Genomic DNA, 16,802 nt, shown 5'->3' on the forward strand with positions numbered 1-16,802 from the left:
CCTTTTTACTGATAATGAGAATTAATTGAAAAACTGGTACTAGCTATTACTCTACTGAAGCATTACTATATTGGCAAAAAAGCTGCAGACACGATGCTGTGGAAAAAGGCGTATGCAGTCATGGGTGATGGGTAGTAGAGTCCTGAAAGAGGACAGTAAAGTACAATAGATGAGATTCAATCAGGTGAACGACAAGCACCTTTTGCATTAGCTCTCAAAAAGGCAATTCTGAACATGATCGCTAACAACTAGAACAACAGAATGGAGGGGTGCATACAGTCAGGCATATGGGCGTGACGCTGGGTTGTATCACCCCTCGAAGGTCTCGTTTCACCATTTCTTCAGCTTTTTTTTTTTTTAAAACCTTGAATTGATTGACTATTTAATCCTTTGTACAGTGATTAGATATAAAGTGCTGCTGGGGGGATAACTTCATCTTCCTAAAACATAGCAAAAATGAAAGAACAATGCTTTTTTACACTTTGATAATAGCCTACAGTATAACTGCTATGGTTATAATCATCCTCTTCTCTGATTTCAAGTCCCTGTTCTTCCTCTCTCAGTGGTACTAAATCCACACCTACAGTGGCTCCAAGCAGTTGGTTGCTCCAATCGTGTGCCAAAGAGGTCATCTGGAAAATTGCACGCCGCCGTACGTTAAGGATAATATCTTCAAGGACAAGTGCAAATAGTCTACTGGCACATAAGTGGGGACAGTGACCCTGTAAGTCCCGCTGTCATACTCTATAAATACTCTTTACAAAACCCTCTGAAACCCTCCTTTTAGGCTCTTGGGTACTGCTTTTAGTTTCTGTAAGAACATCAAAACATGGAAACGAAGGTGTCCCTGTGCAAAATCGTACAGAAAAAAAGTGGAACTCATATACTTTCGCTTCTAAAACTCAATGTCCAGGTTCCCTCCTCTTTTTTAAAAAGACTTTTTGTATTAAAAGATTTGTATAAAAATCAATATTTTACATAGGCTATATTAAAAAGATTCATGTTACCCGGCTATGCTTATAAACAAGAAATTGCATATACCCAACATTTTTTTTTTTTTTCCTTTGCAGATTGCATCCCATACCTACTATAAACAAATGATTTAGTTATAATATTGCTGAGACATTTCTTAATCCTAGCAACACAAGTCTCGGAAAATTGCGCAGATTTGATACTAGAAAGGCTAGGATGTGGTCTCTATTCATTGTGGTCATTGTCTTTACACATCATTTCTATTTGAGATTTAGTTAGGGATGAGCATGTGAACATGCATGCACCGCACAAATGTGTTCCTCTAGGAATGAATTGGCTCTCCTAGATAATGGGATTTCCACCATCGGGTTTCCGTGTAATGATGTTTACAATAGAACTATTCATACATACATTCATACATACATCAGGTCAGTTTCCTCTCTGGATTCATTTACAGCACCAATTAAAAATGCCCCCACCTAGCTACACATCTTCTTTTTTTTTTTTTTTCATCAACAAAACACAAACGTTTCTCAAGCATTGTCAGAAAATAAAGCGGTTTCGCAAACCAGAACAATCTACACGCAAGAAGAAGAAAAAAAACAAACATCTAAAATCATCAAGTCCAAAATCATCCAGTGAGGAGAAAAATAGTCTCCTCCTTGCTTGTAGTTTTTTCATTTTTATTTCACTGTCCAGTTTTTTTTTTTTCATCTAAAATGCTTTGATGTCAAGCAATAAAAAGAACTCGCGTCCCATTAGCATTAGCTTACTGTTCAGAAATATACACTAAAAATGTGCATACATGAGCAGCTAGAAACATGACATGACACTATGTCAGCTCATATGAAAACGTACAAAATGTGAATGTCCTCAAAAACTATTTTGCCGTTCACTCTTAAATGTTCTTCCTCGAAGCAAGGCCCAAAAAGAAAAGAAAGAAATTATCTTGAGGGTTTTTAAGCATCATACCTCCTCTTTTTTTTTTTTTTTGAGACAACAAAATTTAGAATATATAACACTATATAAGATACTGCACCCAACCGAGGTGACCAAACCATCACTGCCTTGCTTGTATGTGGATTTGATACATCGCAAGCACCTGCATGGGGGAACAAAAATCTCCCTTGCTGAATGGTTACACTTGAATCCCTTGAACAGCTTGCTTGATGTTTTCCAACAAGGCTTTGTTTTCTGGGCTCTGGAACTGGTCTTGGTTTGAGTACATATCCGTTAGAGTGGTGACGTAGGCGTCAAAGTTCTGCTCGCTTATTGGCTCCTGCAGGACCAAACACACAACATGGAGACTATTAGAGGAAAACAAAAAGGTGAGGGAGGATGTAACCCTCCTGTTGTCCTCGGGTCAAGTCTGACCCGTTTGCTAAGTTTTTGATATTGAAAATTTGGGTCTTCTTTTAAAGTGCTCATATTATGCTTTTTGGCTTTTCCCCTTTCCTTTATTGTGTTATATATCTTTTTTGTGCACATTATAGGTTTACAAAGTGAAAAAGCAAAAAGTCCACCCCAAAGGAACTTACCATCTCCAACAGAAAACACTGTTCACAAACTGCTCCAAACAGCTCTATTGTAGTCCAGCCTTTACTTCAGAGACAAACGTGGTCACTTTGTAACACACGTTTTAATGCTCGCCTAGCTGCTAGCATGGCACTCCCTCATACTCTGCTTCTGACTGGCTAGTAGTCCTTACCTAGCTACTGCACATGTACGACTCCCAACAAAGATGGAACAGAAGTGAGATGTCTCACTCTGTAGCTAAAACAGAGAGCTCAACACACAGGGTGAAATAAGGAGCTGCAGCAATGTGCAGTACAACAAATATATGGTGTGTTTTGAAAATTAAACCACATAAACCTATTCTGATATAACCTCTAAATACAATTATGAACCTGAAAATGAGCATAATATGAGCACTTTAAACAAATTGCCCAAAAATACCATGAACAGTTCCATACAACACTACAATTAAGATGTGGGTGTTTTATTCAATTTATAGCATTGAATCTTTTTTAAATGGTTTCAAAACAGTATCTAAACTTTGACATTCTGTGATTATCCATCAACTTACGTTCCTCTGATTTGAATTAATAGTCAAAATAATTCATAAGTTTTTGGGGTTCTTTTAACCGAAAAAAATTAGATATAGCCTATAATTCCATATAAATGAGGTTTATTGACCTTGAATTCCGTGTAAAACTACTGGTATTATACTGATGGTAGTGAAAGAGTAGCGGCAGGAAAACGTCAAAAGCGTCGGGAAAACTCCCCCGACAAAACCGTTGAAAACAAAAGCGACAAAAAAAGTGTTTGTTTCCAATTTTAACCTGGAACAGGACAACAAGTGCATGGTCGACGGGAAGACAACACAAGGGTTAAGATGTCCGAACATATTCGTATATAATGTGTTCTGAAATAAACTTCAACATGTAGTATTCAGTATTGATTACGTTTCACAATTAGGTATTCAGTTACTTTAAATATCAAATCCTTATGGTCTTTATTTGTTTCCATACATACAATGACGACATTCACAGAGGAAGTGAAATACAATATTGAAATACGGAGTGTGATGAAGGCAATTTAAATGATATAAGCCATCGACTTACTTGCTGGTGCAACTGTAAGCAGCTGTTATTCCTTAGAGGAGGCTCTTTGTGTGCCAGAGGTTTCTATGGAGGGAAAGGAGGGACACATTTCCTTTAGCTTAGTTTGATTTGAGAAACTAAATTGTTATTCTTGCATTTAAAAACACTAGGTTGAAGCATTTGAAATACAGTCACATACAGAATATGTCAAATTAACTGGAAAAATAGAAGCTGGACATAGATGAAGTCATATAAAGACAAACAGTGCCAGGCCAGCCAATGGTGTCAGAGTGGTTATAAGGAAGTACAATTCTAACTGCTTAAATTCATTTGACTCCAGCGTCATGGCCATATCTGAACAATTGCTGAAATATAAAAGGAGGATATGATTATAAAAAATAGGTTGCCATTTAGACAAGATTCTTAACCGGGAAAAAAATAATTCCTTTGTCAATGAATGTTAACTAATCCATTATGCAAGAGGATATCATGAAAGAATGTCATGGTAAAGGATGAAGAACAGGATGAAATAGTGTGTGATTACTTTTAAACTCTTTGCAACAGAATGTAATACTTTTTTTTGTTTTTTTCTCAAGAGCAAACACAAAGATTGTATGATAGCAAATAGAAGAAGGTGTCTGAAGCACATGGATAATAAAAAAACAACATTTTCTCAAAAATAAGTCAACCACTTTGCTATACACTTTACAATAAAGCCTTTAATCATCATACCATTCAAAAAGTACACACACACAACCTCAATATAAACTACTGTATATATACTTTTGATTCACCTTAACTGTAAAATATAGCATAGAGTTCTGTTTTTAGAGTTGCTACCTCTGTAAAAAAGAAAATGCCCAATCAAACCTCATTTCACAACTCCCCCTCAATGTTTGGAAAGACAAGCAATGCTCCACATTTTAGACTAAGCATGCACAATAGGCTGGGGATAAATACACAAATAAATGAATAAGCTGCTATAATGCTACGGTTACTTATATTCTGCAACTTTCCGGCTTGCCATTCCTGGTGGCCCTTACCATATGAGGGAGCTGGACATTAGCTAAACTGTTAATCAGTGACTGGCTGAGGTTGGCCAGCTCATGCAGGAGAGATTCATTTTGCTGTTCAATCACCTTGTTTTCCTCCTCTATGGACTTCAGGCTGGACTCCATTGTTGTAATCTGAGGAGAGGAAGGGGGAGGGGTGGGAGGATGAGAGGATGTTACAGTACAGGCAGGCACAGATATGCAGAAACGCAGGCCAACGAATGTAGCAGACCGGAAGTGACTTACCTGTGTTCGAAGTTTGATCATGTCTGCTTCCACTTGTGAATTTGATTCACTTAAATCTTTGATTTCTTCATCCAGCTGTTTGATATCCTCTTCATGCTCCAGTCCTACAGAGGAGCAACAATGACACTGACACATTACTGCAAGGCCTCAGTCATACATCCGATTAACAGACTTTATGTTGGACTGAAGTCATTAAAAATGACACAATATGACTCCGTAGCTAAGTACGAACTCTGCTGGACACTATGTGTGTGTGTGTGTGTGTGTGTGTGTGTGTGTGTGTGTGTGACTGTCTTCACCTCTACAATAGAACTGGGGCAGGCCATTTCAACTGATTAAGACTCAACAATCCTACAGACAAATTACATTATGATCCTGTCACACGCCTTTATGAAGCATTAAAATCCACTGCAGTCAAGGGTGAAGTGTTAGGAACACAGATGGAGCACACAACCACAAGCCAGTTCAGCTATTCCATGTCTGATTACTGTCAAGTATGCCTAGCCCTGTTCTTCCGAATTGGAGCCACACTTCTCATTATTTACGTCATATCCCTGAATGGCAGTTTATTTCCAATGTAAGCCTTGACTCAGACAATGCTCGCCAAACACACACACACACACACACACACACACACACACACACACACACACACACACACACACACACACACACACACACACAGTCCTTGGTTTATTATCTGAAATTGGAACTCCGTTCAGCAAATCGTTCCACCTCTGTGTTCCTGATTGGCTGTATTGTGTGGGTGAGTGGTAGTGGTAGTTGTAGTTACCGTTGCTGGCACGTTGCTGCTTTATTGTTAGCATTTCCACTCCGGAGAGCCTAGCTTTCCTCATGGCGGAGGTGGCACGTGGACAACCCGACAGACTGAATGCAGCGACAAGGAGAGGAAGCATTGTTTTAGTATATTACAGACACACACACACACACACACACACACACACACACACACACACACACACACACACACACACACACACACACACACACACACACACACTGAGAGGCAGACAGGAAGGAGAATGACACATGCATACATACAGAGACGCAGAGCAGAAACTAGGCTAGGGATGACACACAGACACACTCCCAAAGAGACATGGGTACAGACACACACACACACACACACACACACACACACACACACACACACACACACACACACACACACACACACAGGGGTGGGTTTTATATATATGGAGGTTGAGAAGAAATATTACTTTAATGTCAGTCTTAAAGGAATAGTTCAACATCTGCTTTCTTGACAATAGTTTGATGGGAAGTTGCATACTACTCTCAGTCTGTACGGGAACTATGTAGCTAGAGCCAGGAGACAGTTAGCTTAGCTTAGCATAAAGACTAGAAACAGGAGGAGACAGCTAGCCTTGCTCCGTCCGAAGGGAACGAAATCCGCCTACCAGCACCTTTAAAGCTCACTAATTAAAACTATGCTAGGGATATCTTTGGCATTGATGCAAAAAGGGGAGAGGTTGAGCTGCAAGAGGGAGTCTCACTCTACCTGAAATTCTTCTTGAATTTGTTATGTCTTGTTTGTTAAATCCGCACAAAACCCAAAGTGTTTGTACTCTTCATTGAATGTATCTTAGTTATATGTAACAGTTTAAAGGTAATGCATTCAACGCGTTTGTTAGATCTCAAGGATTCACACAATGTGTTTTGGTGAGTAACACTGAATGTATGAATGTACTGAATGAACATAACCTTTACTCTTCAAATCTTGATATAGAGTTTTCCAGCCAAGTTAGACCCACCTCCGATGTGTCAGGAAGCTGCCGCTGACGTGACCCGAGCCGTCACAGCCCGGTGTGGGGCAGGACATGCCCTCTGTTTTGCCAGACTTCCATGTGAACTGGATGCCATTTAGGTAGCCGTCCTTTTGTCTCTTGGCTGCTATGGGGCATCCTGATGCGCTTCTGTGGGACGCATACTTCCCTGTAACGTGTCCCTGACCATCACAACCTGGGACTGGACACCTGGGGAGGGGGGGAGAGAAGACACACTCAACAGTTTAATTCATTCTTTATTGTTCACACATGCATTCATTCAACCACAACCTTCATTTGCTTACGTATTCAAAGTTGATACCATCATCTCTTCATCATATTGGTGACATCATCCTTTTTTCCATCAAAGACTGACCTGTTGAGTCTCAGCTACTGGCTCTCTGGTACACTACAGTCTGTTTGCCTCCTGAGTACTACACACCATACACTGTCATATTTCGGTTTCCTTCTATCTCTACTGCTTTGATATAAACAAAGATACCATCATCTTATTTAAAGCTGTCCCAGAGGCAGCCTTATCGCAGTTTTGGAATGCTGACAGTGCATCAACACCAGTGCTAATCAGATGCAACGAGGCAGTAAATTATTCCAAATGTCACAGCTCACAAAATGGATTATGTGTAAAGCTATAGCTACAGTTGTGAAAGTATCAATTCTGTCTGCAAACAGCAGCTACCTGGTTTTACTTCAGCTTCATGGCTTTGTGACACTGCTGTCTGCCACCGTGTCTTTTTCTGTTGTATTAGAGATCTTTCCCCTAGTAAATACAGATCAGAAGTCAAAGGAATCCATCCAGCCAGGCTCCAAAACCTTAACCCGGAGTGTTCCATCAAACAATTCCACTCTGCACTTCCAGCACAAATTGTCCTTCCTCACTTTCATTCTCTACACTCTTAATGGAGTATGACTATCTCGACTTAAGATTTTGTTATGTGTTAACTTTCCCATTTCCTCCTTAACATATTCAACACATTCTGCCAAAGTCTGTTTAAATTGGGGAAGAAACTATGCATTATAGCTTTAAGTTCCTTACTTGTTTCCAAAGCTCAAACTGTGAACCAAAATATTGTACAAATATATTTGTATGTCAACAGAGCATACTGGCAGGGTTACCTGTGGCAAACTGTCCTCAGAATTCAACAGAATGACATGTGTGTTATTTGTGCTCTGCACCACCAGAGAAATCAATGCAACTGCAGGGCTGAGGCTAAATAAGCCCATTGTGGGATTTAGGCAGAGTCCAATCAATATCTCTCTACCTCTCTCTCTCCCTCTCTGCTTGCCTGCACTCTGCCTTTCCTTACCTGTGTATCTGCAGGAGTTTACCAGAGACTGCACAATCTCCTCTCTCTAAGCTTCTACAACCTTGTTCTTTTGAAATGTGTCCTGCACCTTCAGATTTGGCTTGGGACTTCACACTCATAGCACATTTGTCTTGTCAGAGCTAATACTGACTTATTCCTGCTTACATCAGTGCACGTCCAAGAGCACTGTACTGATTAAAAAACAGCACATTGCTCTTTTGTTCCCATTCACGCAACTTACTTGCATCATTTTAAAACAGGAAATATTTGTCGTATGTCATGTTTGATATTTCAAATGGGAGTTTCAGTTTCAGGGTTTTAAAGGGAGACAAAAGACTGATGATCAGTGTCCCTACTGTACCTGATAGGTTCCTGGTCCTCCTTGTTCTCTTTACTGTGGATGATCTTTATCCCACTTTTCCTGGCCCGCGGACACCCTGAGAGACTGCAGACAAATGACAGTGTTATAAAGTTGAAGCATACAGTCTGTGTGTGTGTGTGTGTGTGTGTGTGTGTGTGTGTGTGTGTGTGTGTGTGTGTGACAGAGAGAGAGAGAGAGGGAGAGAAAAGTAGAAACAGAGGAAAGTAAGATTGTACAAGGCACATTTAGGAAGTATGCGAGAAAGAAAAGAGCGATGTATCGAGATGCATGTATGCAGGATGTATGTCGTACCTTCTGTGTGAGGCGTAGTTGCCAGTGATATGTCCCGAACCATCGCACCCTGGTGTCGGGCACCTGGGGCAGAAAACACAAAAAGGGCTCAGGGCCTACAGCAAAAGTTCAGCATCTTGAGCATAATATACCTCATGTCGTGTATATCATTTATAGCTTTTACAGTCGTTGTTAAGTCCATTGTCTATTAAATGTGAAAGCAGAGATGCAAAAATGTAAGGATCTCTAAAATTATCTCCATAATAAAAGTGAGCATACATGGTCCATTTATGGTGTAGCCCAAGCGCTAATATTTTTATTTATCTTTTTAAAACTTTGGATAAATGAGGACATTTGTGTGACTGTTGTTTGGTAATATACAGCAGAGGTGCTGGAGGTTATATTCATATATTTTTATAGTTGCACATCTATGACAGGCAACTCCAGTATTATCTTTGTTAGCAACTTTGGCACCAGCAAGATATACTGTACATTCGCTGTCTGTTCATTGATTCACAGTTGCATTTTCTGTGCTGCTGACCATTCAAGATTTCAACATTAAATAAACTTTATGATATACTGTATATATACATAAATATATAGTCTACAGGATTCAGAATTAACGTTTTTGTCCACCAGCCAAATGGCTATTGAATGTTCAATATTCAGCCACTCAATAGATTACCACGTTTTCTTTTTGGCTGGTGAGTGAAGCAAATCTATCAGTCACTTTCATATTTTACCAGCATTTGGCTGGTGGATGGTGCTAATGTTGAACTACGTATATATGTATTGGCTACTAATAGTACTTGTTAGAAGGAACAATGCATTGTTGGTTCGGTTCTTTTAAAGGGATTTGATGACAATATTAAAAATATAGAATATCATCAGTCTTGAAATTGTTTTTCTTAGAAAGGAGTGAAACACAACTCAAGGACTCCATATTTAAGCATCATTTCTACCCATACTTGAGCAAGACATACAAATCATACGTGTATTTGTGAATCATCTCACGCCTTACTTGAGCTCTTGTGCGTTGTTGGCCAGCATACTTCGGATGCTTTTATCAGCTAAAGGACAACCTGAGAGACTGAAAAATACACCAGTGGAACATTTAATTACACCAGAATGACAAGTCACCCAAACCACTGTAACACAAAGTAATCTCTCAGACCACACTCGTCTCTACACAGACATACACATACACATGCATACATAAAACATCAACCAGGAAATGCAAAAATAAAGCCATGATGCAAGTGCAGGGAGTTGATTTAAATAAGTTAACCCTCTGAGTATTTGTATTCATACAAGGAACTCTTGTTTTCATCCATGGTGTGTTCTGCGCTGTATTCAAACAGAACTAAGAGAATAAAGAATAATAAATTAACATACGGGGTTGTTTTCAAAGACTAGAACTCATGTACGTGCAGCCATTTCAGCCTCCAGACTGATATCATTCAGTCCTTGCAGACTCGCCTCACACTGCAACACTCAATAATTCTGCTTAAGTCTTCTTACTCTGAATGGTAAATGCTTAGTCTGCATTGCACTGTGGGAAATGCCTGGAGGACTGAAAAAAACATCAGCTTAGAAGGCTTTCTACCCAGCCCATTGAGAAATCATTTTAACATATTATTATATACAAACTTCAATTAATGATTGTCGAATCGTTATTTCATGATAGCCTTGTTTCAGAATGTGACGTTGCCAATAGTCAAAGGGCTAACAAATGAGAGAGAGAGAGAGAGAGAGAGAGAGCGAGAGAGAGCGAGAGCGAGAGAGAGAGAGAGAGAGATAGAGAGAGAGAGAGAGAGAGAGAGACATTCTGCCTACAGGTGTTTGACAGCATAGTCGAGGTAAGCTGAAAACAATAAAGAGAAATAGACTTAGAATCCACCAGGAGAAAAGGAAGTCACACCTTCGATGTGAGGAGAAATTGCTCGTCAAGTGACCACTTCCATCACACCCCGGTGTGGGACAGCTGCCACCGGAAAAATAGACAGATTTATAAGCCCAAAGGGAAGGAGAAGAAAATGTGAAAATTACAGAAAAAGGGGTTGTTCCTGATTTTTTTTTTTTCGTTCTTGGTTTTCATTGTTTCCAGTTTAGCTTCACTGTCTGTGATTAATATTGTGGTTCCTGAGATCAGCTACACTTGATATGGTATGACACTGACAACTAGTGTTGTGTCTTGTAAAGATAAAGCATCAAAAGAGGGAAACTACAATGAAGGCATCAGTAGAAGCTACCGGCTCGGAGATTATAGTGTGGACAAAAACGGATAAAGCTGTTAAATAAAAGTCATATAGCAAGCCAGCTGCACAGGATGGGGAAGGGAGAGAGAAAGGGCAGTGGTTCTCTGGAGGTTAACTGAAGCAAATAGTATGAAGAAAACAAAAGAAAGAAATAAGATGAGTGGGGTCCGGGTGGATAGAAGGAACGCTGGGGCGTTGGGAAGAGTAGGAGAGCTCTTACGTTATCAGGTCCTTCTTACTCTCCTTGCACTGGCCATACTTGGGCTTGGGGCTGGGCATGGTAACATCTGTGGTGTAGGAGCGGTCATCCAGCAAGTCATGGAAGGGGTCCAGGTCATCCGGCTGAGATTGGGGTGGAAACAGACGGAAGAGAGACAAATGGGAGGAGAGAGAAAGGGAAGGAAAGGGGAAGAGAAAGATTAGGAGGGTTGTTTTGTTTCTCACTCCATAATTACACATTTTCAATAAATCATGCTTGTGTGCACATAGAATAGAAGCACTCAGCAGTCAGTTGGAATCATCAGTGACGTCACCCAATGGTTTGTGGACTACCATTTTGAAGCCTCAAGTTTGGCAATTTGGCTGTCGCCATTTTTTTATTTATCTTTTTAAACTAGACGTAATGATATATGACGAGAGGGTGGAGCTAGGGAGGATGACGTGGCTAAGCCAGTGTTGTTTATGGTTGCAATGGCGCTGCGCTAAGCTAAACGCTAAAGAGGGAAAATTGCCGATTTTCAACCCTTCTGAAGCGAGTCATCAAGTGGAGACCTTCGGGGAACTGCCACCATTCATCTGCATGTACGGCAGTACACAGCAAATCGGCAAACTTTCCCTTAAGTTACCAGCTAATGCGAGTGGTAGCTAGCTAGCTAGCTAGCTTGGTTGGCAGAATGTTTTTAGGCGAACCAAAATGTTCCAATTATCTTTGATGAAGTGAAAACACAGTGAGTGGGTCAATGATTAAGATTGAAACATGAAACATGGACAACACCCAAAAACAAGTTCAGGTCTATTTTAATGTACACAGTGCTAAGCCTCTGTCCTGATTGACAGGTTGGCTAAAGCATGCCCTGCTTTATCGTCTATTTTTAAAATAAATGGGACTTTAATTTACAAAAATGTACTTAATGCTGTATTGAAGGAGAGAGTAGCGATTGAGACCATAAATGTATTATGAAAATGTTTACTGAGGTAATAAATTAAGTGAGAAGTAGGGTCATTTTCTCATAGACTTCTATAGAAAGAGACTTCTTTTTGGAGCCAGTGGAGTTGCCCCCTTGCTGGAAACTAGATAGAATGCAGGTTTAAGGCACTTCCACATTGGCTTCATATTTCAGGCTCGGAAGCTTTGTCCATTATTTTTACACTCTATGGTTAGAATGCATTTTATTAACTGGAACATGATCAAAACTTATATCGGGAGAGTTTCTAATAAACAGCCCTTTTCCTTCACCTTCCTTACCACTTTGTCTGTTTTTATCCACACACGCACACACAGACACACACCCGTCAGACCATAGAGTCTTGTCAATTTGAATGCTAATAGTTGAGCCTGTGTGACTAGTGAGCCTCACCTGTCAGTCTAACAGAGCTAAAAAATAAATTCCCTGGGAGGAAATAATAACTAACTGCCAAACTAACTGTGTGTGTGTGTGTGTGTGTGTGTGTGTGTGTGTGTGTGTGTGCTCACTCATGGGTTTGTACATGTTCATTGAGCATTCTTGTGTGTGTGCGAGAACAGAACATTCAGGGAGTTGGCTGGTTCTGATCTTGTAATGCACCAGTCAGTCACTAGATGGCACTGTGGTGTAGTGTCAGACCGCTGCTGGCTGTGCTATGTGGGGCTGTGCTTTGTCTGCAGTGCATGCAGCCAGGGCTTGACGGCTGTTGATGCAAATCCTCTTTCCTTTCTTCCATGCTTGCAGTGTGTACAGTAATGCCCATAAAGAGAGAGGTCCAGATACAGCCCAAATTATCCAGCGCTCAAGCTGTCTCGGAGTATGTGATGCTGGGTCAGCCAGCGAGCTTCTCCAATTAAAGGGAGCGCAGGCTGAGAGGCAGACAGGAAGGAGAACGACACATGCATACATACAGAGATGCAGAGCAGAAAGTAGGCTAGGGATGGCACTCACATATACACACAGACACACTCCCAAAGAGACATGGGTACAGACACACACACACACACACACACACACACACACACACACACACACACACACACACACACACACACACACACACACACGAATATTCACATCTCACACACCAACAGAGGCACATGTACTGTACGTGCATGCGCCTGTACACACCGACAGGCGCACCCAGCAGTGGTGCATTGATTTCCAGCAGTTCTTTGATGAGATGAGCTATTCCGATTCCCTCCCAAGGTGCTACTTTGCATAATTCATTTTGGAGAAGAGCGAAATGTAAAAACAGAAAGCCAGCATGCGGGGTGCATGATACAAACAGAGCAGATACCTCTGTGCATGGAAATGCTGACATCAATTAACATGCAGATTCATTAGGTTTCCCTCAAAAATCCCTAATATGACTTTCTAACGATTCCAAAACAGTGAGTAAGACAGGGCGGTAAGAAACCTAGAAGACAATCAGACAGCAATGCAAATGTTTGACTTGGAGGGAAATAATTTGGACCTAGACACACTGAAAAGACAGTAACGCATGCCAACTGTACTGTCTATCAGCATCCAAAACCACAAACTATCATATACTACTGCTTTATAATTATCGTCAACTATCTTTCATTTATTTGTAAGCTTTCTCGTTCTATCCTGATCCTGGTATCGTTATGAACATCCTAAAGGAAATTGAATGTGTGATGGAACATTTTAAGGACAGAGAGGTGAGTAGCCATATGGGTTTCACTGATCAAATATGTAATATTTGTATTAATAAGACTGGTGACAAAATGTGTTCTACTTTATATAGCACTGTTTTTATTGATTCTTTTTTAAGGTGACTCAACCATGACCAGTAGCTTCTTCTATATTTTGAAGATACTGACTAACTTAGTTCAGACAGCGATCTACCTTCCTTCCTATAAAAAAAATATAAACATGACATACGTATGTATATATCTGGCCACAACCAGACATTAGTGATCAAGTGAATTTTGCATTTTGTCATTTTCTCCTTTACCTCTTTCTCGTCCTCGTCTATGTGTTTTATCTTGGTGTAGTCTACAGGCAGGTCCCAGCAGTCGGCGGCGTCCCCCATGCCGTAGCAGCGGGAGCCCAGCAGGGCAGCTTGCCTCTGCGGGGACATGGGCTCTAGAGGGGTGAGCACTGAGTCCCCTCCGCTGCACAGACGCTTGCTCATACTCAGGTCCAACGTACCATTCTCATCAACATCTAGACCCGGACTCTGGAAAGTGGACGTGGATGTGGTTTGTGTGTGTGTGTGTTTGTGAGTGTGTGTGTGTGTGTGTGGGGGGGTCAATGCGGGTAAGAGACAGATGTGTGTGTGTGTGTGTGTGTGTGTTGAGTTGTGTGTTTTCAGTAAGATGATTATGAGGAAGGGTAAAATGATGCACAGAACATAAGGAGGCAGGGATGGAGAGAAAGGGAATAAAAGAGAGTGAGTGTTTCTGATTGAATAGCAGTCAAACAAATTCACATTTTAGGATCAGAGCTGGGCAAAACAGGAGCTCAGTACATGGTGAATACTAAAGAAGTACATGAAAAAGTGCTAGGATTTTCTGTTCCTCCAGTGATGTGTTCACTTTTGAAGTTTTTAGATGTCTGGAAAGATGGATCAAGAACACCTGCAGTTCAAATACCTGAAACAATATTCCAATTTATTTTTTGTCCGTCTGGAAGGAAACATTAGACACTTGCAGTGTACAGTAGCAATGTAGTGTAAGAGGGTCAAAAGAAGACGAGGGCATCAGTGCTCAAGGACGAGTTCATCCCTCTGTGAACCCCCTCCTTTTTTTCTCTCTCTTTCCTTCCATCCCACTTTGGTCTCTACTGTGTTCTGTGCAGTCAGAAGGGTGTGTGTGCATGACTTTGCGTGTGCGTGTGTGTGTGTGTGTGTGTGTGTGTGTGTGAGCCTAATGTGAGTGGACATCACAGTGGGGCAGGGGCTGAGGGTTAGGGGTGGGGTTGAGAGCAGTGATGAGCAGCAGCAGACTACTGCAATCCCAAAAATAGAGGCAGAACTCTACCCTGTTCTGGAGCAAAGTGGGCCACATCCAACAAGCCTCCTGAGTGTAGGTCTGTATCTCTATCTCTACTGTACGCACGCATTACTTTTCTTTCAACTACATCTAGCACACACTACTGTATATACAAAGAGTCCCACTCCTGTAAGGGTTATTTTTTTTTGCATGCATGTTGCATGTGTTTGTGTCGTTTCTCTCATTAATACCCGTCTCTAACTCCCCTTTCTCATCTCCCCTGTCCTCCTAATCCTCCTTGCCCCCTTTGCTCCCTTTCATGAGTAGGAGAGCTCGCTTTAATGCTGATTCCAGCCGACAGTGTCCCTAGGGGTGGATTCTCCTGGTGTCTGAAGCCAAAACCTCTGTGACGCACATTGACTCAAAAGCACGGGAGGTGATTTGAAATTTGGGACTGGGCATGAATATTGCAAGAACTGTGGCTGAACCAAAAAACTTGAAAATAGTAGAAAAACAGCTTGAAAAAACAATATTGCTGCTGGGTCATTAGTCTGTGGAGAACAAGAGCTCACTATGAATAGTAAAAATTACTGTGAGTACTATAAAAAAGACAAACACAGAAATGTTGGGGTGCTAAATGCAAAGACTGTTCATTTTAAGGCTGTGCAGACACAACACAAACTCAGCTTTTACAATAGCACCTGTCAGCTGACATTATTACACAATGTAGGCGCCCGCTTCTATCAAACACACATTTACTATTTAACAGGAGTAAAAGTTCAATTGGACGTTTGGCTAGGAGCTCGAAAAAGAGAAAGAAGATGAGTGGGAAATGAGTAAAGGAGCATACGAACAATAGAAACAGTTTCTGTAAAATAAAGGTCAAGTTGCTGAGGAATATAGATCCAACGGCACGTGCCTCATCGTGTGTTGCCACAGCTCATGTTGTCCTTGTGAAAATGCTCAGCGGAGCGCTCTCTCCTTGTCAGCCGTTGTATTCTATGTCACCGTCCATTTAACGTGACCCACCCCTTCATATCGAATTAACGAGGATGATATGTGAGGATGCACCCCGCCTCCTTCATTAGAGACCACCCCTTCTCGCTCTGGCCCTCCTGTAACCCCTGACCTCTGTTGCCATGGAGATGCTGGGAGGAAGAGGGCCAGAGCGTGAGAGGTCACTTGCGAATTCTCGCCACATTACGTCTGCCCACAGGTCTTAAAATAAAACCAGAATCATGTCCTGTCTTCCTCTCTGGCCGTTCCTTCACTCTGTTGGCTCTTTCCCTCACTGTTGTACTTGTTACATACACATTCCTCACTTTAATATTATCCTTAAATTGACATTACATTATTGTACAACCACTTGAATAGGAAGTAGATTAGGTGTTTGACATTTATATAGCAGCACACTGCTGCCACCATGACAACACAAATTCTGCCTTATTTCTCCTTATATTTAGAACATGTTCTCATTTGTACAAGCTCCTTTATAAAAGGGTATAACAAGATATTTTTTATTAAGACAGCATATGAATTTATCTCGTTATATCACAAATGTGTTTTTGTAAAATCCAGGTGAGTTTCACCTCTTGTGGCCTCGATCAGTTATTCAAATGCAACAGTCTAAGAGGGTTAGAGGAGAAAATGACACTGAATAAATTCAACGAGCAGACTGAGACAAAGAGAACCAGACGGATAGACAGGCTGATAAAAACAAGGAGGCGAGAATAGATATGTGTGTG

General features: G+C 41.0%; 1 protein-coding gene across 1 annotated transcript in view; it reads right to left on the reverse strand.

Moving 5' to 3' along the window:
* Positions 1–1,850: 1,850 nt before the first annotated feature.
* myt1lb (myelin transcription factor 1-like, b) overlaps positions 1,851–16,802 on the reverse strand; it is a 29,616-nt gene continuing 14,664 nt past the window's right edge. Inside the window, exons 7-17 of the mRNA XM_078277442.1 lie at positions 14,079–14,303; positions 11,134–11,255; positions 9,677–9,745; positions 8,677–8,739; positions 8,365–8,448; positions 6,667–6,888; positions 5,667–5,761; positions 4,874–4,977; positions 4,619–4,762; positions 3,597–3,659; positions 1,851–2,251 (exon numbers count right to left, since the gene is read on the reverse strand). Of these exons, the coding sequence (XP_078133568.1) occupies positions 2,111–2,251; positions 3,597–3,659; positions 4,619–4,762; positions 4,874–4,977; positions 5,667–5,761; positions 6,667–6,888; positions 8,365–8,448; positions 8,677–8,739; positions 9,677–9,745; positions 11,134–11,255; positions 14,079–14,303 (1,332 nt within the window). The 3' untranslated portion in view covers positions 1,851–2,110. The remainder of the gene's footprint in view (positions 2,252–3,596; positions 3,660–4,618; positions 4,763–4,873; positions 4,978–5,666; positions 5,762–6,666; positions 6,889–8,364; positions 8,449–8,676; positions 8,740–9,676; positions 9,746–11,133; positions 11,256–14,078; positions 14,304–16,802) is intronic.

Source organism: Sander vitreus, chromosome 20 (assembly GCF_031162955.1).
Source record: "Sander vitreus isolate 19-12246 chromosome 20, sanVit1, whole genome shotgun sequence".
Taxonomy (NCBI): Eukaryota; Metazoa; Chordata; class Actinopteri; order Perciformes; family Percidae; genus Sander; species Sander vitreus.